Source organism: Hippocampus bargibanti, linkage group LG07 (assembly GCF_051943395.1).
Source record: "Hippocampus bargibanti isolate YZ-2025 linkage group LG07, ASM5194339v1, whole genome shotgun sequence".
In the NCBI taxonomy this organism is placed as follows: domain Eukaryota; kingdom Metazoa; phylum Chordata; class Actinopteri; order Syngnathiformes; family Syngnathidae; genus Hippocampus; species Hippocampus bargibanti.
In genome coordinates this window covers 7549950-7575379 of record NC_142740.1, presented here as the reverse complement: position 1 = coordinate 7575379, position 25430 = coordinate 7549950, and the positions used below count along the sequence as shown (strand labels likewise).

At 41.6% G+C, this 25430-nt stretch overlaps 1 protein-coding gene across 3 annotated transcripts in view; it reads right to left on the bottom strand.

The window, feature by feature from the left end:
- The window catches only part of fnbp1l (formin binding protein 1 like), an 85135-nt gene that overhangs the window by 24702 nt on the left and 35003 nt on the right, over positions 1 to 25430 (bottom strand). For all 3 annotated transcript variants that reach the window (XM_089000170.1, XM_089000171.1, XM_089000172.1), the window contains exons 2-8: positions 9109 to 9224; positions 8214 to 8264; positions 7947 to 8094; positions 7229 to 7291; positions 3007 to 3111; positions 2693 to 2821; positions 2364 to 2510 (exon numbers count right to left, since the gene is read on the bottom strand). In XM_089000170.1, the coding sequence (XP_088856296.1) occupies positions 2364 to 2510; positions 2693 to 2821; positions 3007 to 3111; positions 7229 to 7291; positions 7947 to 8094; positions 8214 to 8264; positions 9109 to 9224 (759 nt within the window). The remainder of the gene's footprint in view (positions 1 to 2363; positions 2511 to 2692; positions 2822 to 3006; positions 3112 to 7228; positions 7292 to 7946; positions 8095 to 8213; positions 8265 to 9108; positions 9225 to 25430) is intronic.

Below are 25430 nucleotides of genomic sequence, written 5' to 3'. Positions count from 1 at the left end.
CTTCAGCGCCCTCCTCACTTCATCCTCGCTAATGCTTGCTACGTCTTGGTCCACAACAGTCACATCTTCTACTCTTTGTTCCTTCTCATTTTCCTCATTCATCAATTCTTCAAAGTACTCTTTCCATCTTGCCATCACACTACTGGCACCTGTTAATACATTGCCATCTCTATCCTTAATCACCCGAACCTGCTGCAGGTCCTTACCATCTTTGTCTCTCTGTCTCACCAGCCTGTAAAGATCAGTCTCACCTTCCTTGCTGTCCAGCCGAGCATACAAGTCATCATAGGCCTTTTGTTTGGCCTTTGCCACCTTTATTTTAACCGTGCGCTGCATCTCCTTGTACTGCTGTCGACTCTCGTCCGTCCTCTCAGTGTCCCACTTCGTCTTTGCTAACCTCTTTCTTTGTATACACTCCTGCACCTCCCCATTCCACCACCAAGTCTCCTTATCTACCTTTCGTCCACTTGATACACCAAGTACTTTCCGACTGTGTCTCTGATTATGTTCACTGTAGTTTGCCAGTCATCTGGAAGGACCTCTTGCCCACCCAGTGCTTGTCTTACCTCCTTCCTAAATGTCATGCAACACTCTTCCGCTTTCAACTTCCACCATTTTGTCCTCACTTCAGCCTTTGGTTTCTTCATGTTCCTCACTGCCAGCGTCATCCTACACACCACCAACCTATGCTGTCTGGCTACACTCTCACCAACCACTACTTTGCAGTCACTGATTTCCTTTAGATGGCGCCGTTGACACAAAATGTAGTCTACCTGTGTACTTCTGCCTCCACTCTTATAGGTCACCCTATGTTCCTGTCTCTTCTGAAAGAAAGTATTCACAATAGCCATTTGCATTCTCTTAGCAAAGTCAACCACCATCTGTCCTTCAGCGTTCCTCATCTGGAGTCCAACCCTGCCCATCACCTCCTCACCTTTATTTCCTGCGCCAACATGTCCATTGAAGTCTCCACCAATTACAACCCTCTCACTTCTCGGGATGTTCTGTATGACTTCAAAGTCATCAAAGTCATCAAAGTCCAACCAAAATTTCTCCTTCTCCGCCAGCTCACATCCTACTTGTGGGGCATACCCACAAACAACATTGAACATCACGCCTTCAATTTCTAGCTTCAGACTCATCATTCTATCTGATACTCTTTTTACTTCTAAGACATTCCTAACAAACTACTCTTTTAAGATAACCCCAACTCCATTTCTCTTTCTGTCTTCACCATGATAGAACAATTTAAACCTTGACCCTAAGCTTCTAGCCCTGCTCCCTTTCTGTCTCCGGGACACACAGTATGTCTACCTTCCTTCTCTGCATCATGTCAACCAGCTCTCTACCTTTACCTGTCAAAGTTCCTACTCTTAGTTCTATACTCTTGGCGTTCCATTGCTCTCTTTTCCTCCGGGCACACCTCCCTCCTCTCCTTCTTCGACCAACAGTAGTCAATTTTCCACTGGCACCCTGAAGGTCAACAGTACCAATGGCGGCCGTTGTTAACCTGGGCCTCGACCGATCCGGTAAGGGATTCATAGGTTTGGTTATATTTGTTTTGGCAATTTTTTTTTTTTACGTCGGATGCCCTTCCTGACACAACCCTCTGTATTTATCCGGGCTTGGGTTATGATACTGCTTATTACGATACTATTTCTATGAAGGCAGGAGAAAATTTACATGCCGCAGGATCGGATATATCGATAGTCCGGTTATATCGATATTTTTTCCGACTCCCGAGAATATCGATATAACGAGACTTTACTGTATATCTATATGCGGTGGAATCTTTGTAAAATACGCTCAGTAGAAGTCATTTGAAGTGATTTTACAAATTATGGACACAACTTGTCAGGAGGCATCGGCTGTCCTTTAACTCATTCTGTGACAAACGATGTGTAAATAGGTGTCCACTCCAGTGCCAGGGTTTTTGTCATTCTCACTCAAATTGCAGGACCCACACAATATTGAGTTTTAGGACTACATAAATATTATACACAGCATCAGAAAAAAACAGTTGATTCCTAAATAATATGGGTCTGTAGTTAAATGAACTTGAAATAAGGGAGACTGTCCAAAATACAATGCCAGTAACTCTAATAGATAGAAAGCTAGCTAATAGATCGCCAGCTAGTTAGCTAGACAGCTAGTTATATAGCTATCTAGATAGCTAGACAGCAATTAAATAGCTCATAGAGAGCTAATAGATAGAAAATGGATAGCTAGCTAGGCAGCCTTTGGGTCCTCGTCTTACACAGTAGAAATCTATGCGATGATTTTTTTTTCTTGACACATCTTCCACCATTGAATAGTGTGATGTTTTTAACCTTCGACGTGAAACGCTTTTCGCTCTTACGCACCCGTCGCTCGTCGACAGCTTTGGCCGCTGATACCATTCCTTCCAGACATTTGGAAATAATAGGAATGACTCTCCGTTCTGCTTCGGCGAAGCTTCGATACGTCTCCCCGAGCTTCACTGTTCGCCGCTGATCCATGTCTTGGAGATTCTGGAAGACAAGGATCACAACAACCCCCCTTTTACAGTTTTCCACACAACCACCATCTGCCACTGTTATGATTTATCATCTTAGAATTATAGTTATACAAAAGATTTGCAACTCCATTTTGGGTGCGCTTATTTTTCTCACATCAGGGTCTCTGTTACACCCCTCCATATGGTTTGCGTTACCTTAAAGATGTGTGGTATAGAGTTGTTGAAATGTTTCCACTGCTCGCCGTTGAAGTTCTGCAGCTGGGCGGCATATTCGTTTTTACTTTCGTCCGCCATATGAGTCCGCAGGTAATATTGCGCTTTGGCCTGAATGGTCGCAGTCACACCAGAGCGAACGTCGATCGGGTAAATGTAGACCAGGAAGCGTGAACATCAAACCACCCAAGATTATGTTAATGAGAATGATACCCGTCATAACAAAATTAAATTCTTTATCGTGTCGATTATCCACTCGATTCGCATCATTCGGAGACGGTTTGGGGGAAGATTACCTTCTCAACTTCCGATTTGGTGGCGTTGATGTCGTTATCTAACCGCTCAAAGGTTATTTGGGATTTCTCCGCTTCTTTACATTCTCTTTCAAATTTCTTTTTGCTCTGTCAATGGAAACAAAAAAAGAAACTCATGAAAATAATAAAATAAAATAAAATAAAATAAAATAAAATAAACAATACATTATCAATGCCAAGAGGATGTTAAATATTTGGATGATTGTAGGTCATACTGACTAATACTTAAAAAAGCCACAAAAACACCCCAACTAGTGATTCAAGATCAAAAAAGCCACAAAAAATGAAATATCCACAATCATGCCAAGACGATTTCAAATATGTGCATGATTGTCAAAGGTCCTCACTACCTTCTCATTTAGGGAGAGCTGTGACCACTAACTAATATAAAAAAAAAACAAGACAAAAAAACAACAACAAAAACACCACAACTTGTGAGTCAAGATTAAAAAGCCACAAAAAATACACAATCATCCAAAAAGGAGGTCAAATATTTGGATGATTGTAAAAAGTCCTCACGCCCTCTATCATAAAGTGAGAGTTGTGTCTACACACTCATCACCCGAAAAAAAAAACACCACAATTTACAAAAACTCATGGTTCAAGATTAAAAAAGCCGCAAAAAATACAAATGGAAAATACACAATCATGCTATGAGGACATCAAATATTTGCACGATTGTAAAAGGTCCTCACTTCCTCTCTTTTTGGGAGAGTTGTGACCACTGACTAATAACAACAAAACAAATAAATAAATAAAACACCACAAAGTGTGATTCAATATTAAAAAAAGCCACAAAAAAATAATACGAAATACCCAATCATGCCAAGAGAACATCAAATATTTGCACGATTGTTAAAGGTCCTCACTTCCTCTCTTTTAGGGGGAGTTTTGACCACTGCCTAATAAAAACGAATCAAATACATAATTAAAACACCACAAAAAAAGCTACAAAAAAATACACAATCATCCAAACTAAAGGTCAAATGTTTCAATAATTGTAAAATGTTCGCACTTCACTCTCATTTAGGGAGAATTCTGTCTACACACTAATAACCCGAAAAAACAAAAAAAAAACACCACAACTTACAAAAAAAATGTATGTTGCATGATTAAAAAAGCCACAAAAAAAATAAAAAAATACACATTCATGCCAGGAGAACATCAAATATTTGCACAATTGTAAAAGGTCCTCACTACCTCTCTTTTATGGAGTTGTGACCACTGACTAATAATAATAAAAAATACAAATAAAAAACTAAAACACCAAAACTTGTGATTTAAGATTAAAAAAGCCACGAAAAATACACAATCATGCAAAAAGGGGGTCAAATATTTGGAGGATTGTAAAAAGTCCTCATTTCCTGTCTCATTTAGGCAGAATTGTGTCTACACACTAATAACCCCCCCAAAAACAACAACACAACTTACAACTTGTGGTTCAAGATTTACAAAAGCTTGATGGAATGGATAGCTTTTTGCATAAAGTGTCTCAAGGAGCTCTGGGTTGTACATCTTAGACATTGTGATATTGCAACAGCAACAGGTGCAGGCAGATACACTAGAAACTTCATTAATAGCTGGTTCCCTTGCTTGTATGTTCTCTACAAATTATACAGATGGCTTGTGCGGGTTATTTGTGGAGCCTGATTGATGGGATCTTTTAACCTTGCAGTCTACACACTGCCTTTGAACTATCACTAAAGTTGAAACAAGTCAAAATTTCACTGTGTTTTCTATCTATTTTCTCACTGCTGCGTGTGTCCTGCTGCGTGTGTCCCCTCCCTCCTCTACCACGGATCTTGACCAATCACAGGCGGCTTTAACCGAAGACTACGGGCGGGGAATAGACAGTAAAAAAAGCCTTCTCCCATTTCAGGAGCTCCAAGAACCGGCTCATTCATGAACGACACATCACTCATTGTGGTACTCCCTGTGTGTCCCGAAAATTAGTTTGTATGCCAAGATTATATTCTTGCGAATTTAACGTTCATAAGGTGGAAAGTTCATTAGCTAAAGCGTTCATAACCCGAGGTATCACTATATTTTGTAGCGGCTCGCGACATGACAATAACAACAAAATATTGGTTGGCAACCAGTTGAGGGATAGGCTGCGGCACCCCCGCAACCTCCCCTGAGGAGAAACGGATTAATCAACGGATGGATGGATGACTCCATTCGGGATCAAGGGAATGACACACAGGCCCAAATTTCAGAACCAGCCCCCTCCCTTTAGCAAGGCACATGTGCCACATTTGGCCCATGTCAACCTTCCAACCTTCCTTTTGGGCTTTCCAAATCCCCCGCAGTGATTCCATTTGCTCATTTCTGAGGTCATTTTCATTGGATTTACGCAGTTAGCAGAACGGCGAGCAATCTGTAGACCCGTTCGACAATATAGGCGAAAACTGGACTTTTTAATTCTCATTGCAAATTTTGGGGCTCATTCCCTATGTTGGTGTCCTTGACTCCAGTGAATGTTTGTGTGTGTGTGTGTGTGTGTGTGTGTGTGTGTGTGTGTGTGTGTGTGTGTGTGTGTGTGTGCGTGTGTGTGTGTGTGCGTGTGCGTGTGAGGCTGACTTGATAGTCATGTCTCAGCTATTCACTGTTTCCTCCACGACAAATGTGACCCAGATGGATTGTCAGGAAGTAAAGTATCACCGTCTGATTCAGATCTATTTTTTTTGGTACTTTTTTGTGGCTTTTTTAATCTTGAGTCACACATTTTGGTGTATTTATGTATGTATTTATTTATTTATTTTTATTAGTCAGTGGTCACAACTCTCCCCAAAAGAGAGGAAGTGAGGACCTTTTACAATCGTGCAAATATTTGATGTTCTATTGGCATGATTGTGTATTTTTTATGATTTTTTTTGGGCTTTTTTAAATCTTGAACCACAAGTTGTAAATTGTGTGTGTTTTTTTTTGGGGGGGAGGGGGCGTATTAGTGTGTAGACACAAGTCTCCCGAAATGAGACAGGAAGTGAGGACTTTTTCCAATCCTCCAAATATTTGACCTCTGTTTTGGATGATTGTGTATTTTTTGTGGCTTTTTTAATCTTAAATCACAAGTTGTGGTGTTTTAGTTTTTTATTTGTATTTTTTATTATTAGTCAGTGGTCACAACTCCATAAAAGAGAGGAAGTGAGGACCTTTTACAATCGTGCAAATATTTGACGTTCTCTTGTCATGAATGTGTATTTTTTTTGTGGCTTTTTTAATCATGAACCATACGTTTTTGTAAGTTGTGGTGTTGTTTTTTTTTTTCGGGTTATTAGTGTGTAGACAAAATTTTGCCTAAATGAGAGTGGAAGTGGGGACATTTTACAATCATGGAAACATTTGACCTCTAGTTTGGATAATTGTGTATTTTTTGTAGATTTTTTTTAGATCTTGAATCACAAGTTGTGGTCTTTTAATTATTTATTAGTTTTGTTTTTATTCGTCAGTGGTCAAAACTCCCCCTAAAAGAGAGGAAGTGAGGACCTTTTACAATCGTGCAAATATTTGATGTTCACTTGGCATGATTGGGTATTTTTTATTCCTTTTGTGGCTTCACAAAGGTAAATAAAACGACTATTATACAGTACAGTTTATTTCGTTTGTTACAATACCATAGCACATTTATTATACATAAAATAAGGTATGTTGTGTGTAATTTTAAGGCTTATTTAGTTGAAAATTATGTTTTATGGGGACCTGGGAACGGATTATTCTCATTTTAATGGTTTACTACGGGATATTAATGTTTGGAATACACACTTTTCGCCTTACACACACTTTCTGGGAAACAATTAAGTTCGGAAGCCAAGGTATCACTGTACATGGCGATCCGCAAATGGGAAAATTTGCAGTCCACAGCAGCAATTTGAAAGGGGATGAGGTGGGGGCGATGAAAGGGTAGACAAACAAGATATTCTAAGCAGTGTAAAAATAAAAATGTCAGGAGACTGAGATGTATACTGTAAATGTGTAAAATCGTTTCATAAAAAAACTGTACACAGTGCAAGTATCAAGAAAGGCATATTGGTATATGTAGCTGTATTGCATCAACCCAAATGGCCCCCAAGCCACAGTTTGGACACCACTGACCTACAGTTGCCTTTTAAGTAGCTTTCATGCGAAAAATAAATCAAATAAAAAAAGAAAAAAAAGAAAATAAATCATATCCCCCCACCCTTGTTATTTTTCTTTCCGTACTTACGTTGTCCATCTGTTTCCAGCAATGATCCAAATACTGCTGGGCTTTCCTGCCCTCCTGCAGATGCTGCTCTCACACACATGCACACGCACGCACGCACGCACACACACACACACACACACACACACACACACACACACACACACACACACACACACACACACACACACACACACACACACACACACACACACACACACACACACACACACACACACACACACACACACACACACACACACACACACACACACACACACACACACACACACACACACACACACACACACACACACACGGCAAAACATTTATACAAAAAGGCAAAAAACACAAAACATACAAGAAATTAGAAAACAAAAGCTCTGTCCCGTTAAAATTCATAAAGGATGAATAAAAGGACCAATGATTGACATGTCCGGTTATTTTCACATCAGCATGATGGAAAAGGCACATAATGACTCAAAATCAAAGCAACAGCGTAGACGTGGAACGTATTTATACGGGAACGGTAATGCTTAATCCTCCATGAAGCATCTACACTTGCTCCGCAACGCTGCTGCCGCTTGCCTCTTGAATGCGAAGAGTTTATATCAACGGCAGCGGCAAGCCAATGATGGGAGGAGAGAAAATGGCGGATGTTTGTCATCATTCTCAACGTATGCGCGTGAGCCCAAACACAAAACAAAACGTGAAGCGGGGACGAGGCACATGTTGTACTCACGTGCTTCCTCTCCGCTTTGAGGTCTTGGCTGTACTTCATCAGGGTTCCGTAAACCTTGTGGCCCATCTCCTCCGCCACCACCTCCCTCTGGCCCGCGTAGTCGTTCAGCTCGTTCAGGATGCCGTAAAATGACAGGCAGGATGAAAACCTGTCAAACCGAGCCGACGAGTGTTAAGGGGATGAATATGATTGATCGGTGACCATTTGCGGTCCAGTGATGCCATGTAAAAAATGAAACTAAATAAAATAACATGTTTGGAGACTGACCTGGGTTCTTCATCCTTTGAGCGCTTTGGACAGTATTTTTTGACCAAGTTCCTGGCGTAGAATAGGAGGAAGTGAATGATGTTATGATGTTATATTGGGATCATCATCCTGACTGGATTATGATGGTGATTATTGGTTTGGAAAATGCCCGTGAAAGTTTGGTGGCTAGCGAATTTGAAATACAGTGATACCTCAGCTTACGAACTTAATTGGTTCCCAGAAAGTGTGTGTAAGGCGAAAGGTTTGTCTGACGAATATTTATTTCCCATAAGAAACTATTAAAATGAGAATAATCCGTTTCCAGGTCCCCATAAAACATAATTTTCTACAAAATAAGCCTTTAAACTAACCAAAATATACCTTATTTTATGTATGTACTATTGTATTCTAATGAAAGAAATAAACTGTACAGTACAATAAAGTCGTTTAATGACAAAAACCCTGGCACTGGAGTGGATACCTATTTGCAGATCGTCTGAATTAAGAAATTGTATCGATGAAAAGGTTTTTTTCTGCCGTCATCTGTACTTTTTTGAAGGTGTCGGACGTTTCGCTTCTCATCCAAGAGGCTTTGGCAGCGAAGAAAAATTTGCTGGTGGTTTGCTCTGGTGTCATACCCATTATACCAGAGCAAATGGGGCAATCAGGCCAGTCGTAGACCCAATAATCAGGCAGAACAATAGAATTAATCAGTCAGGACAATAGAAGTAATCAGTGTAGCCTCAGGGAGTGGTCCTCTGCTCCCAAAACTACCAGTAAATTTTAGTTCGCTGATGAATCCTCGTGGATGAGAAGCGAAACGTCCGACACCTTCAAAGAAGTACAGATGCTATTTTGTAATTTTCATATTGCGCGACTGTAAAACAGATCTTTGTCTTTTTCTGTATTTTCGTACCTGAGCTGCTTGGCGTAATTTTGCTCAATATCCAAGCGCTCCTTGACAAACTTGGCATATCGCTCCAGGAAGTCGATCCCCCATTGAGTGTGCTTGTCCAGATTATCGAACTGGTCCTGATAAGAAAAGAAGAACATCAAAATGGATGACAACGTCATCAATATCTTTGCAACTAAGGGATTTTTTTTTAGCATTTCACCGCAGAACGATTGTGATGGGAATGCTGCCTTTATCTTTTATCGTAAATCGGATACTTTGGTGATTTTCTGAACAAGACAAAGTATACCACAGGTGTCAAAGGTGCCCACCACATAATTTTATTCGGCCCGCGAATAATAAAAAAAAATCAAACTTGTGAAATTCCATTCTCATCTATCGAGCTGGCTACATATAGAGATAACTAGCGATTGAGCTAGCGCTCTTTCTATTCAGCTAGCTGGCTGGTCTCTTACATCATAGGCGTGAAAGTCAAGGAACAGGGGCTAAATCTGGCCTACCACATCATTTTATTCGGCCCGCAAAAGCCATGTCATGCGCATCTATCGAGCGAGCTAGTGATCGTGCGAGCTAGCTAGAGAGATACAGTAGCTAGCGATCAAGGCAGCTCTCTTTCTATTCATATAGCTGGCTAATCGTTTACATCACAGGTGTCAAAGTCTAGGCCCAGGCGCCAAATCTGGCCCACCGCATCATTTTATTCGGCCCGCTAAAGCAAATCAAACTTTGAAGTGAAATTCCATGATGCTTGTTAAAGTCTGAACGAAAATGTCAAATTGTCTCATGTCAACCACAATAACAGTCATTATTCTATTCATTATCCATAACGGCCTCAGGGAGGAAACCGTAACGACAATGTGACCCGCGGCAAAAAATAACTTTGATACCCCTGAAGTAGACGATTCGGTTTCCGGCGCTCCGAAGCTCAAAGCGCGAGCACGGTTACAAACATTCATCTGCCTGTAGCTCATAATTGTCCCTTCCCTAGCTACCTCTTCAAGGGCTCGGCCTTCAGTGTCAACACAACACAAATCAAGCGGAACAAACATTGGCCGCAAAGGAAATTCAAAGGGAAGTGATTTGCTCCTTTCCTCAGTCAGTATTTTGTAAACACGGATAGCACGGGCGTCGTGAAGGACAGTTTGGTGGCGCTGACATTCCGACGCGTATCCTCATTGCGGGGAACTTCAAGTTTATATTTTTGGTCACATTTCTGTATAAATTTGCAACCTGAAATGAAAACAATATAAGTATCTGGCAAAATAGGTTCGGTAGTTGATGTATTTACAGGCGCTTTGAGTCTGATTTAGTTTAAAAAGTTTAGTTTAATAAAAATAACTGGTTTTGGTGGCATTTAATTGCTATGGTGACTGGTTTACAGTTCATGTGAAACCAAAGAGTGTCACTAAATCTCCTCAAAGGCAGACAATAAGTATCCAGGTGATGTCACTCGGTTACATTGATGCATCGCTATTAACAGTACAGTCATACCTGTGTTTTCAACCATAGTCCGTTCCAGAAACTTGTTCGAAAAACGATTTGGTTGAAAACCGAAACATTTCCCATTATGATCAATGTAATCAATGTCTGCTTTTTTTAAATCAATATTGAACAATGTAGACAGGTCAACTCACAATGGTGCTACATGAGGAGAACGTCTGATTGGCAGAGGTCTGATTTTTTTAATGAAAAATGTATTCAACAATACTAAAGTGTTGGTCGGTCACAATGAGACGCAGCAGGAGGAAGTGACATATAAGGAAGCAAAGGGAGGGGAGTCGAGTGGTGCATTCAGGTGCGCTCAGTTTGGTCCAGAACCCATTTTCGCTTGTAAACTGAGGTATGAAAAAAACCCCAAAATGTTAGGTCGAAAACCAAATTGGTCGAGAACCGTGACGCTCGAAGCCCGAGATTTGACTGTACAGTCAAACCTGTGTTTTGGACCATAATCCGTTCCAGAAGCGTGTTAGAAAACCGATTTGTTCAAAAACCAAAACATTTCCCATTGTAATCAATGCCTGCTTTTTTTTTTTTTAATTGTGATTGAACAATACAAACACGCCGACTCACAATGGAACGCTACACGAGGATAATATGTCGGTCACAATGAGACGCGACACCAAGAAGTGACATGCAGTGATACCTCGGTTTGTGAACCCCTTGGCTTACGAATTTTTCGGTTTATGAACGTTAAATTTATGAAAATTTTACCTTGGCATACAAACTATTTTTCGGGATACAAACGGAGCTGCCACAATGAATGATGTGTCGTTCGCGAACGAGCCCGTTCTCCTAGCAAGAAAATGGCAGCCGGCTTGTTTTGGTCCTCTATTCCCCGCCCCCAGTCATCAATTAAAGCCAAGTGATTGGTCAAGAACGCAGCAGTGAAAAGGGTTTTACAGACAAGGAGAGAGTGAAGCCATTCTCCGAAAAAGAAAATGGCAGCTGACATTTTTAGTCCTCTATTCCCCGCCCCCAGTCCTCGGTTAAAGCCATGTAATTGGTCAAGGACGCAGCAGTGAGGGGAGGTGGTTTAAACATTAAAGAGACAGGCAGACGACAGAGAGAGACTGACAAAATGGATAGAAAACAGTGAAAATTGGACTCATTTCAATTTTGATAGTTCAATCGCAGAGTGTAGACTGCACGGTTAAAATTCCCATCAATCAGGCTCCACAAATAACCCGCACAAGCCATCTGTACACTTGATGCAAAAAAATAAACCCAGCTAAACACAAGACAATTGATGAGGAACAAGGTAAAATTATCACAGAGAAAGCACCTACAAGGGATCATTCCTCAAGATGGTGGTGGCTGTGTCTTTGTGTTGTCATATTATTTGTTATTTTATTATTTTTTTCACAAGATCGCGGCGCGTGAACACGCAGTGGCTCCCCTCTCCTGGCAAATTGGCGTTTTCATGTTTATTATGTTTGTTAAAGTCATTATAAGTGCCTTGCATGCTGGGTCCGAGAGGACAGTCATTTCATCTGTGCTCTATGCCATGCATATTTGCATATTTGACAATAAAGCTGACTTTGACTTTGAAAGAAGTCTACATTCCTCATCAAGTTTTTAATGCTGATGAAACCGGCACTCCATTCCATCAAGCCATCAATGACCATCACAAAGGTAAATAAAATGACCTTACTATACAGTACGTCTGTGTACTTACTATACAGTACAGTTTATTTCTTTAATTATAATATCTTCGCACATTTATTATACATAAAATACAGTATATTTTGTGTAGTTTTAAAGCTTAGAAAATAAGAAAGTAGAAAATTATGTTTTATGGGGACCTGGGAAGGGATTATTCTCATTTTAATGGTTTCCCATGGGAAATGAATATTTGGGATACACACTTTTCGCCTTACACACTGTCTGGGAACCAAATAAATTCGTAAGCCAAGGTATCACTGTATAAGGAAGCGGAGATGAATCGAGTGGTGCATTCATGTTCATTCAGTTGCTCGCGAACCTATTTTAGGTTGGAAACCGAGGCATGAAAAGCCTACAATCTTGGGTCGAAAACTGAGACTTGACTGATCAATCAAACCTGGGTGATGGACTATAATCCGTTCCAGAAACCTGTTCAAAAACCCATTTGTTTGAAAACCAAAACAGCATTTCCCATTCGAATCAATTTAATATATATATTTTTATCTTGATTGAACAATACAAACACCCCAACTCACAATGGATCGCTTTATACGAGGACAATGTCTCGGTCAGAATGAGACGCGACACCAAGAAGTGACATACGATAAGGAAGCAGAGGCGAATCGAGTGGTGCATTCAGGTGCACTCAGTTTGCTCGAGAACCCATTTCAGGTTGGAAACCGAGGCATAAAAAAACCCAAATCCTGGGTCGAAAACTGAGACTTTACTGGTCAGTTAAACCTGGGTTTTGCACCATAATGCGTTCCAGAAACATGTTCAAAAACCCATTTGTTCGAAAACCAAAACAATATTTCCCATTATAATCAATGTCAGTTTTTTTTTAAATCGTGATTGAACAATACAAACACGCCGACTCACAATGGAACGCTTACACGAGGATAATGTCTCGGTCAGAATGAGATGCGACACCAATAAGTGACATAAAAGGAAGCGGAGGTGAGTCATGTGGTGCATTCAGGTGCACACAGTTCGGTCGAGAACCCATTTTTGGTTGTAAATCAGAATCAGAAAACCTTTATTCGTCCCACAATGGGGAAATTTGCAGTCCACAGCAGTAATTTGAAAGGGGATTGGGTGTGGGGGGGTGAAAGGATAGAAAGCAATATATTCTAAGCATAACAAAATAAAAATGTATAACTGTATACTGTGCAAATGTAAATGTGCAAAACCGTTTCATAAAAAAACTGTACATAGTGCAAGTATCAAGAAAGGCATATTGATATATTGCATCAAACCATATTTAAAAGTGGCCAGTTTTTTTCACATGTGATCATTGAGAATTGCAAAGCCTGACAGCAGTCGGTAGGAACAAGAGGCGGTACCTCTCCTTCTTGCAGCATGGGTGTAATAGTCTCTGGCTGAAGGAGCTACTCAGTGCTGTCAGGGTGGGCAGGAGGGTGTGGGAGGGGCTGTCCAGCAGAGCTTTTAGTTTAGCTAGCATCCGTCTGTTGCCCACTTCCTCCAGAGAGTCCAGCGAGCAGCCCAGCACGGAACTAGAACTAGCCCTGTTGACAAGGCGCTCCAGTCTTTTCCTGTCCCGGGTGGTGATGCTGCCTGACCAGCAAACAATTCCATTGTGGATGGCTGAAGCCACCACAGAGTCATAGAAAGTCTTTATGAGTGACCCCTGAACTCCAAAAGACTTCAGTTTCCTGAGTAGGATGAGGCGACTCTGTCCCTTTTTGATTAGGGCATCCGTGTTTGTAGTCCAGTCCAGTAACACCCAGGTACTTGTAGGAGGTCACCCTCACAATGACCGAACCCTGGATGTTCAACGGAGCAGGTGAGGATTGTTTCCTGCAGAAATGTACTACCAGCTCCTTGCTTTTCCCGGTGTTGATCTGGAGCTGATTCTGCTGGCACCAGTCCACAAAGTCGTTTGTCAGTCCCCTGTACTTCCTATCGTCTCCCTCTGTAATGAGGCCGACAATAGCTGAGTCGTCAGAGAATTTATGAAGGTGGCAGGTTGGGATGTTGTAGTTGAAGTCTGAGGTGTAGACGGTGAACAGGATGGGAGCCAGGACTGTCCCCTGCTGTGCTCCGGTGCTGCAGAGAAGCCTGTCCGACTCACAGTTCTTTACCCTCACGTCCTGTGGCCTGTTTGTGAGGTAATCTGTAATCCAGAATATGAGGTGATGGTCAACTCCGGCATGCCGCAGCTTGTCCCCCAGTAGATTTGGCTGGATGGTATTGAAGGCACTGGAGAAATCCAGCATTCTCCAGGTGCAGCGAGGCCGAGTGGAGGAGGTAGATGATGGCATCCTCCACACCAATGCTGGGCTGGTAGGCAAACTGTAGCGGGTGCAGCGATGAGCTTGCCAGCGGTCGCAGGTGGGCGAGGACGAGACTTTCCAGCGTCTTCATCAGGTGAGACGTCAGTGCCACTGGTCTGTAGCTGTTGAGCTCCTTTGGTTTGGCAATCTTGAGCACTGGGACCAGGTATGACGTTTTCCACAGCTTCGGAACTCTGCCCAGCTTCAGGCTCAGGTTTAACAAGTGCTGGACAATGTCACACAGCTGGTCGGAGCAGGTCTTGAGGAGTCGAGAACTGATCTCATCCGGACCTGCTGCCTTCCTCACTTCCATCCTCCTCAGTTGGTTCCTCACCTGCGCAGTTGTGACAGACAGGCAGGAACCAGGAGGCAGAGTGGCAGCTGAGGGTGTAGCAACGGTTGGGAGGGCAGTTGTTGGTTGCGGGAAGCTGGTCGTGAGAGGGGGCAGGGAGGGTAAGTCCACAGTGAGAGTTGGTGCAGGTACAGCGACAGGCGTCTTGTCAAAACGATTGAAAAAGCGGTTGAGTTCATCTGCCCAGTCCTTGTCTTTTTCGTTGCCTTCCTTGTCTTTGTCACTGGGCTTTTGTGGCCTGAGATGTTTTTCAGGCCCTTCCATACACCGAGACATAAAAAACTCATTTCTGGTCGAAAACCGAATTGGTAGCGAAAAAAGACGTTCGAAAACCCAGATTTGACTCAATTTCCTTTCCCAAGAGCGCAAACAGTCCTTGGTACCCTAGTCACATCTGGACTGGAACATATTTAGTCAAAACCCATTTTCGGTTGCAAACACCTGAAATTTTTGGTCTAAACCCGAATTGGTCGAGAAACGAGACCTTTGAAAACCCAGACTTGACTGTAAAGATGGGAGCAGCAGCATTATGGACCAACTGGATACACTCGATGGAGGATACGCTGATTTCCAAAATGCGTTTCAGTCACCTGGTTGAGATGTGACTCGGTGTTACGCTATTAAATCGAGCATAATAATAACAGTAATAATCAAAGTCAAAGTCAGCTTTATTGTCAAATATGCTAATATGCATGACATACAGCACAGATGAAATTACTGTCCACTCGGACACAGCATGCAAGGCACTTATGACTTTAACAAACATAATAAACATGAAAACGCCAATTTGCCGGGAAAGGGGAAATACACAAAGACACAGAGTCATTCATTCTTCAGGACTTGCGGTACCCTCTTTGCGATGACATGAAGCAGTTCTAGATGAAAGAGGAGAGGATCAAAGCATCCATTTCAGCAGTGGATCAAGGACGTCATGGTGGAATTTGCACATATAGCTACAAGCTAAATGTTGAAAGCAAACACGAAGCTGTAGCGTCCATTGACGAAAAGACATTGTCTCACATCTCCTGTCCCACATAAATCCGCTTCAATTCCAAGCCGGGACAGTTCCACATACGCATCGGCGCTCTGCGCTGACGCTCCTTTCTTCTTATCGCGGGCTCCTCAAGCCATACATCCATCCAACCACAGACTGACCAACAGCACCGACCTTTCCGCTGAACAAAGCGGGGCTGTGAAGATGCTGCCCATTACAGGCGCAAAAAACACAATGACCCCAGAGCTGTCCAGCGATGACAGTCAAATGACTCCGACATTCCTCCCATTCAAAAACAGTACTGGCATATCCATGCTGCCGAAAAGGCGCAACCGCTCAGCAGTCTTCTCCTTGATGATTGTCGTGGCCAAAAATGCTGAAAAACAATCCATATCCGTTCCACACGACGCACAACAACAAAGTGACAGAAGAAAACACAATAACAAGACAAAAACAACAAAAAAAGCTTGCTTTTTTTTGTTGTTTTTGTCTCATGAGAGCACTTGCTGACGGCTGCCTACTCAGCCGCCATCTATCATAATAATTAAAAAAAAATAAAAAATAATAATACATTAAATTTCTCAGCGCCTTTCAAAACTCTCAAGGTCACTTTACAGTCACAGGATAAGTTTTTCTGTGGGTGAGCAGCGGCAGCCATACGTGCCAGCGTTCGCTCAGCCCCGAAGTAACTCAAATAAATAGAAAGCTAGCCAGCTAGCTAGCTAAGAGATAGCTAATAGATAGCTAGCTCGATAGCTATATAGCAAATAGATTGCCAGCTAGATAGCCAGCGAGCCAGCTAGATAGCCAATAGATAGCAAATAGATAGCTCGCTAGATAGCTAGCTAGATAGACAACTGGAAAGCTAGATGAAAAAAAGAAGATGGCAACTTTGTGATTTTTATGTTGGAGTAGATGAGCTGAGAGTCAGTGCGGCATACCCTTGAACACTTACATTTCTTTAAAATCTATGACTGTAATTCCCGTTTGTCCGAGAAGTATGATCCGAGTCGCAGACGCGATACTGTAACAATAGCCCATGCGAACGTCCCATTTTGGGAGCAGCGGCCTACTTTACAAGCAATCAAACCGCTTGGGTGTGATTTAGCAATCCAGACATCCTGTGCGCATTCCATGGGACGAGGCAACGTTTATTGGCACGGAATATGCTGCTGGGAACAAAAGACTAATTGCCCACTTTTGCATTCCGGAGCAGACATACAAACAGCGCTTGTCTTCCCCCTTTTGTACTACGTTTTTGGGAAAGACCTTCTATTCTATGGTTGATTCCAGCCATGTTAAAAATCAGGCACCGGTGGCTGGCAACATGCGGTCCAAGGTAAATGAAAGATGTCGGATCAATTCCTGGAAGTGTTGGAAGTTATTGTTTGGACCCACCCGGGCCAGGCGTGCATGTCCAGACCAGATGAAAACACCCAACATGGAGGAAGCGTGGCATTCATTACCATAAAAATACTCAGACGACAATGATTTAGACCCCGAAGCAACTGAGTACCTCCATCCAGGACTCGTCAGCGGTGAGTCAGACAGATCCATTTAGATTGAGGAGTGCGTTGAAAGCGTGATACGGAGTTGTGCTCGGCTTGAGTCACTCGTCACAAAAGCTATTTTGACCCGTTTGTGAAGGGACCAAATGTTGCGCTATTGTCGGGGTATAAAGCCCCGGGCAAAAAAAATAATAATTCAATACAATAGAATCATCATGTTATTCAAAACAATTTAAACTCAATTTGTCATTGTCACATTTTTACATATTTATTTGTTTATTAATGTATTTATTTTTGTTTGCCTATTTGCCATTATTTGTTTACCCATCTATTCAGCTATGTATGTCCATCCATCCATCCATTTTCCGTACCGCTTATTCCTCATTAGGTTCGCGGGGGGTGCTGGAGCCTATCTCAGCTGTCTTCGGGCACGAGGCGGGGGACACCCTGAATTGGTTGCCAGCCAATCGCAGGGCACACAAAGACGAACAACAGTCACTCTCACACTCACACCTAGGGACAATTTGGAGTTGCCAATCTGCCTGCCATGCATGTTTTTGGAGTGTGGGAGGAAACCGGAGGACCCGGAGAAAACCCACCCGGGCCCGGGGAGAACATGCAAACTCCACACAGGTAGACCAGACCGGGATGCGAACCGGTGACCTCTGCACTGTGAAGCCGTTGTGCTAACCACTCAACTACCGGGCCGCCAGCTATGTATGTATTTATTTATTTATTCATTCATCTATTTATTTATTTTGTTTAGTTTCATTCATTTGTTTATTCATCTATTCGGTTATTTATTTGTTTATTTATAAATGTATTTATTCATCAATGTATCTATGTATTTAGTTATGTATTTAATTACGTATTTATTTACAGTAAAGTCTCGTTATATCGATATTCAAGGGAGTCCGAAAAAATATCGATATAACCGGGACTATCGATATATCCGATCCTGCGCCGAACTGCATTAAACAAAAGCCGCCAAAAGAGGGCAGCCAAGCGCCATATAAGAAACGGAGCTGGCCATTAGCTCCCTTTTTTTTTGGGAGATGTTCCCCCAATGTTGCCTCAAAATGGCACATATAATTCTTTAATGATTGTAAACATGTATGCTTTAATCTTCAGAACTACAGTGTATTTGAAACATATTCATAACTGGATGTGTAACAAGAAAGCATATTATCCGAATCTGAAGCCATTGTTTGGATTCACAAGCAATGCAAGACGTCTTGGCGTGAAGTCATTTTTATTTGCATTTGAATAAAAAGTGACATCAGCTGTCCTTTAATACGCAGTATGGAATGTTAATAATTTTCAAAATCATCGCGCTTCAGCAGACAAAACAAGAAACATTGTTGCAAAAAACGATTGCATTCATATACAGTACAGTGGGCATGTACATAACACAACAGGGAAACTGCAACGCTTACATCTTACTGTATTATGTATACAATTTAAAAAAGTCATCAATCTTCTTCTGCTTCCCATTTTTACCTTTTAACACAAACACTTCAATCTCGTCTGCTACACACGAGCGAGCGTCTGAAAATGAAAATGGCTCTGCTACACTGGTGCTGGGCACGTAACCAAGTCACCTGACCAAGTCGACCAATGGCGCGACTGATGGCGTGACACGTAACCAAGACACGTGACCAAGTTGACCAATGGCGCGACCGATGGCGTGTCATGTGACAAAGTCACACGGCCAAGTCGACCAATAGCGCGACCGATGGCGGCTCATGTGACCAAGTCGACCAATGGCGCGACCAATGGCTCGACCAATGGCGCGACCGATGGCGGCTCACGTAACAAGACACGTGACCAAGTTGACCAATGGCGCGACGGATATATTGATATAAACAACAAAAATGGCCGGCGGGGGATGAAAAGGAGCACCGTAATAACCGGATTATCGTAATGACCGGGTATCGTACTAAACGGTACTAATTATACATAAAAAGACTAGAAATGTGCAAGGGAAATGAAAAGAGTATCGTAATAAGCGGTACTATCGATATAACCGATATCGATATAACGAGACTTTACTGTATTTACTATTGTTAATTATTTTTATTTATATGTTTATTCATTAATCGGTTATTTATGTATTTATCTATGTATTTATTTATCAATGTATTTATTTATTCACTCATTTATTTACTCATTTATTTATTTACGTATTTACTTTTGGATTTGGATTTGCCTTTATTAGTCTCGCAATGGAGAAATTGACATTTCACAGCAGCAAAGTGCTTTTGTTTTTTTATTTTTATTTATTTGCTTATCCATCTATTTGGCTGTGCATTTATTTATTTAATTATTTAAAAATGTATTTATTTATTTATCAATGTATTTATCTATGTATCTATGTATTTGCTCATTTATTTATTTAGTTACTCATTTGTTGATGTATTTATTCATCTATTTTTGTTTGTTTATTCGTCTATTTGTTTATTTATCTATGTATTGTGACTGTGTCCTTGAGAGGTTTGAAAGGCGCTTATAAATGAAATGTATTATAATTATGTCATGATGTCAAAAGAAATGTTAAATAATTTCTTGTTTTCTGGATTTTGGATAGGAGAAAGGTGCACATTTCTCACCATCCAAAACAGTAGAGTCGGGCAACTGCTAATTGTCTCTGAGAAGGTGATTGCAACCACCTAGGAATGGCCAATTGCCGCTGGGACCTGCTTGGCCAGAAGCCCAGGTGAACCACCTTTGAAACCAGACTGAGGAAGTCACTTCGAGGAGGACGAAGAGGGAGAAAGGACAGCCTGGAGAGCAGTGTTACCTGTGGTCTGCCGAAAACTGATATCAATCACGACTTCAAATAAAGAAAACTCAAAATATCCTTCCTGGATCTGGCTGTGTGAACTTTTATCACCTTTCCACCTGCTTGCTGTCTCGCCGCATAACAAATTATTATAATTATAATAATAATTATTATTATTATTATCTTGAAGGCAAAAGAAGACAATTATTATTAATCTATTTTTATATTATTGGTTATTATTTATTTATCTATTCATTTATTTATCTATTCATGTATTTGTGTATTGATGTATTTACGTATTTTGTTGTTTCTTTACAGGAAGAACGTCTCTGTTCAGACAAGACGAGGCTGACTTTTCTAATATACTATATTTTTTAATATTCCATAAATCGGACGGCATTGTTATTTTTTTGCCGGGCCCACGTGACATTTGCGCTTCAGTGTGGAGTTGACTGTGCTGATCTAAAAACAAGGCGTGCTCGGGCGCAAAGTCTACCAGGTAGACCTTACGGGACGACGGACGTCTCCGGACAAGTTGTGTCCATAATTTGTAAAATGGCTTCAAATGACTTCTACTGAGCGTATTTTACAAAGATTCCACCGCATATAGCTATATTTTACGTTTTAAGACTTGCACTGAATATTCTTGTTTTTGAGTTGGTGACGAGTCCGTACGTGACGTCACTAAAGGACCGCCCTTCACCGTAAAAAAGACGCATTGTCGCGGTCCTTCCATCACGTCAATGTATTTTGCTGTATTTGTTTGGTCTGGGGACCTCGTGTTGCACCCAAAAGCCGCCTGAAGGCCAGAAGAGGGCGTCCAAGCGCCATATAAGGAATTTATCAGCCTGTGGAAATGGAAGTGGCCACTGGAGGTCACCATTTTGTGCCTCTTTTTTTTGGGTGAGACATTTTCACCCAATGTTGACTGAAAATGGCACAAATAAATTCTTTAATCGATTGCAAACATGTAAGCTTTCCTCTTCAGAACTATTTGAATCATATTCATAACTGGATGTGTAACAAGAAAGCATATTCTACGAATCTGAAGCCATTGTTTTGATTCACAAGCAATGCAAGATGTCACAAACTGGGGGCGGGACTTTCTGAAAATGCCCAATTCGCAGCTCAATTTTTTGCAGATTTTGGACACTTTAAGTCATTTTTATTGGTGTTTTGCATTTGACTAAAAATATCATACTGTGTGTTTTGGGTATTTTGGATGCTATAAAACTTTTTTCTGGTGTCAGTTAAAAACAAAAAAGTGACATCGGTTGTCCTTTAATGGTTAAGGTAGTGAAAACACCGAGCTATAAATCATAATTCACTCTGTGTGTTCCAAATAAGGACCAGAGTGAAATCATCGTGATATCAAAGAACGCTAGAATATCAGGGCTCATTTTATGCCATTCTTTTGATCAACGATCAGTGTGATGCAACAAGTCTCGTGATACTTTAAAACCCGCACATCACATGATCGATCAACACACCGCAACAGCCACACAGACGCACTCATAAATGCTCAGCGGAAGCACACGGAAATTCAGAACGTCCACGAAATGGAAGAATTTGTTTCCAACAGTCTTTTGACCTCATTTCTGAGACTTTGTTGGCTCAGCGGTTTGCAGTCTTTTGTGTTTACATTGTTTTCCCCCAATCAGATTTTGATGTATTGCACTGGAGTGTAAGTGTATTGTAGATGCTAGAATAGTTTGCCTGTTTGGGAAAAGTAAATCATTTCCGAGTTTCGTGGGAAATCTGATACAGAGGCACGGGGATGCAATTTTGCAACATCTTAAGTACAGATTTTATGACGGGTTAATAAAGTGAGGTGGATTTACACCAGGGGTGTCCAGATTTTTGCAAAGGGGGCCAGGTTTGGTGTGTTAAAAATGTAGTGGCGAGGGGATATTCACTTGAAGGACAACCGATGTCGCTTTTTTGTTTCCTAACTGACATCAGAAAAACGTTTTATAGCATCTAAAATACCCAAAACACGCAGTATGATATTTCTAGTCAAATGCAAAACAACAATAAAAATGACTTAGTTTGTAAAAAGTACAGTGGTACCTCGGTTCTCGAACGCCTCTCGCGTTTTCCTCTAGCGTTTAATATAGGTGTACGAAGAGTTTTAGCCCTAATCATGCCTCCAAAGAAAGTAAGTGCTGCTTAAAGTGACAAAAGAAAAGTAGTGCATACAACTATTGCATTTAAGAAAGAAATAATCGCAAAATATGAAGGAGTGTCTGATCTGGCGAGGGAATACAGCATGGCGAAATCTACGATCAGTACGATATTAAAGAATAAGGAGGCTGTGAAATCTAGCGATGTGACTGTGGGCGTGAGAGCAAGTGTCATTGGATAGATATTTTAAGAGAAAAGAACATCCTGTTGCATCCTGGAGTCATCCGTAGCTGTCACGTTCCGAGCGAGAGTGACGGCAGCTGAATTGTCGAAACGTAGTGGAATGTTTGGGATCCCAAAGCAGACACGTACTACCCAAGCAGGATGTTTATTCACAAATAAAAGAAAACACAGCGAGTAAGAAGGCAGGGAGTGATCCGACCCGCTTACTACGCCAAAAAGCAAATGGGACACGAGGGTGCAAAATTACGCAATCCCGGAAGATGACATAAATTTACGGGACGGAGGGAAAAAACCTCGGACCGGATACACTCGCACATCGAAGGAAGAGTCCAGGCACGGTGGCGAGTTGAGTAAATCATCCGGCATTGGCGAGGTGATCGCGAACCGTATAAATGCCCCGTGTCCGTGATTAGAACGGCCGGGAGAGGCAGCCCCCCCCCCCGGTGTCAACTCGCAAGTGACAGGAGCAAAGAAGTGGTTTCGGTGTTCGGGAAAAAAGAAAAAAATAATAAAAAAAATAAAAATAATAATAATCGCTTTTCGAACAGGGTCCTGGAACGAATTATGGTCGAGAACCGAGGTACCACTGTACTTCAATTTGAAAGTGGCCAGTTTCAGATGGTCCCGCCCCCATGTTCGTGGTGTCACGGCAAGACGTCTTGCCTTGCTCTAGAATCAAAACAATGGCTTCAGATTCGGAGAATATGCTTTCTTGTTACTCATCCAGTTCTGAATATGATTCAAAGCATACATGTTTGCAATCGATTAAAATAATTTATTCTGTGTCATTTTGCGGGGGGAAATGTACCACCGAATGTGTGTCACCTGGGGGGGGGGGACGTAGCACCGAAAAGAGGCAGAAGAGAGAGACAAAGCTCCGTGGAAAGCTCAGTGGAAACGGGCTGATTAATTCCTTACAATTTTTCTCAGTGAATATCAAATCGATCAGGGGTGCTCACACTTTTTCAGCATACGAGCTACTTATAAAAACTACCAAGTCAAAATGATCTACCCACAACAAAAATGCAAAACATAATTATTTTCAAATGTTTTAAGGATTCTTTGTATGTACAATGTATGTTGATGTACCTTGCATAACTGAATAAGCCGATATTGCACAACACACATAATAACTACATATACATAACATAATAATTAACTATTAACATTTTTTTGTCATTACCTGAGTTTACTTTGATGACTTGCACTGAATTGAATCAGCCAGGGATGCATAGTCCGGACAGTAGCTGCTGACAGCCAGCCTCAAGCACATTTCCAAATGTTCATCATTCATGGTGGAACGGTATTTGGGCTTAATGATCTTCATGTAGGAAAAGGCTGACTCACATAAATAAGTGGAGCCGAATAATGCAGTCAAGGAGGTAGCACATTTCCTCATGTTGGGGTACTTTTCCTGTGTAAGTTACAGAACTGTCCATGAGCCCTGGACTTCAGCAGTGAGAACACTCACAATCTCCGATGTCTTTCCACATTTGCTGGGTTAAATCCTCAACCATGGCTTCACAGCGCCGTGTAAGTATCTCTTGACAGCTGCAGAGCTTTGATTGAAGATAATATCTCTGCCTTATTTTTAAAGTCTCTGAACAAGGAGTCAGCTGCTTCAACGAATGCTTCTTTTACCATCTCTCCTTCTTGGAAGGACTTATTGTTTTTAACGGTGGTGTGACTCACCCGGAACGATGCTTCGGTGGCGGCTTTCGCTTTTGAAGTATGTTGAGTGAAAAATGACTGCTGTCCGGACAACTGGGATTTTAGTTCGTCCACCGTTCTCTTTCTCAGCTGGCTTTTCGGTGGGAAGTCAATGTCGTATTTTCCATGAACAGTCCGAAAATGTCGCTCCACATTTTCCCATTCCGTATGAAAGTAATATGTTTTGCCCCCTTACTTGGTCCCGCTTTCTCACTCATTTTGATCACCATATGGTTTAGCAAGGGCTTAAAATCTGAGGTAATTCGCTGACTAGCTTGTAAATTTTGCTGCGTTTAGCGCCGTTGTTTACGCATGCACGGCGACCTAAAGGTAAAAATTCAGTTCTGAATGGTTGCCCTGTATGTCAATCAAGTGACGGGACGTTTGATAGGCTGACTATTTTTTTTTTTTACTGTCACGCTGCGATCGACCAGTACTACCTCCGCGATCGACCAGTAGATCGCGATCGACGTAATGAGCACCCCTGAAATAGATGCTCGGTGCCACACACAAGGATTCACCATCGCGTTATTTATGTTTTCCTTCTAATTTCACTATCAACACGAAGTTTTCAGACCAAACAAAGTATTGCAAAATGCATTGAGGTGATGCAAGGTATGTCCTTTCTCGCTGAGGGGCGTTCCTTCAGTGACGGAGGGTGAGGACTCGTCACCAACTCGTCACCAACTCAAAAACAAGACTTCCGGAATATTCAGAATATTCCCCGATGCCTCGGGACAAGGACAATGAAAATTTTACAAATTATGGACACAACTTGTCCGGAGATGTCGCTTGTCCTTTAAAGGACAACCAACGCCTCGGGACAAGTTGTGTCCATAATTTGTAAAATCACTTCAAATGACTTCTACTGAGCGTATTTTACAAAGATTCCACCGCATATAGCTATATTTTACATTTTAAGACTCGCGCTGAATATTCAGGAAGTCTTGTTTTCGAGTTGATGACGATCCCCACGTGACGTCACGTTTGGACCGCCCCTGACCGAGAAAGCGACACAATGCATTTTGCGGTACTTTGTTTGGTCTGAAAATTTCGTGTTGATCCGTGTTGATGGCAAAATTAGACGGAAAACACACAAATAACACGATGGGGAATTGTTGTGTGTTGCACCAAGACAACTATTTGATAGTCGTTG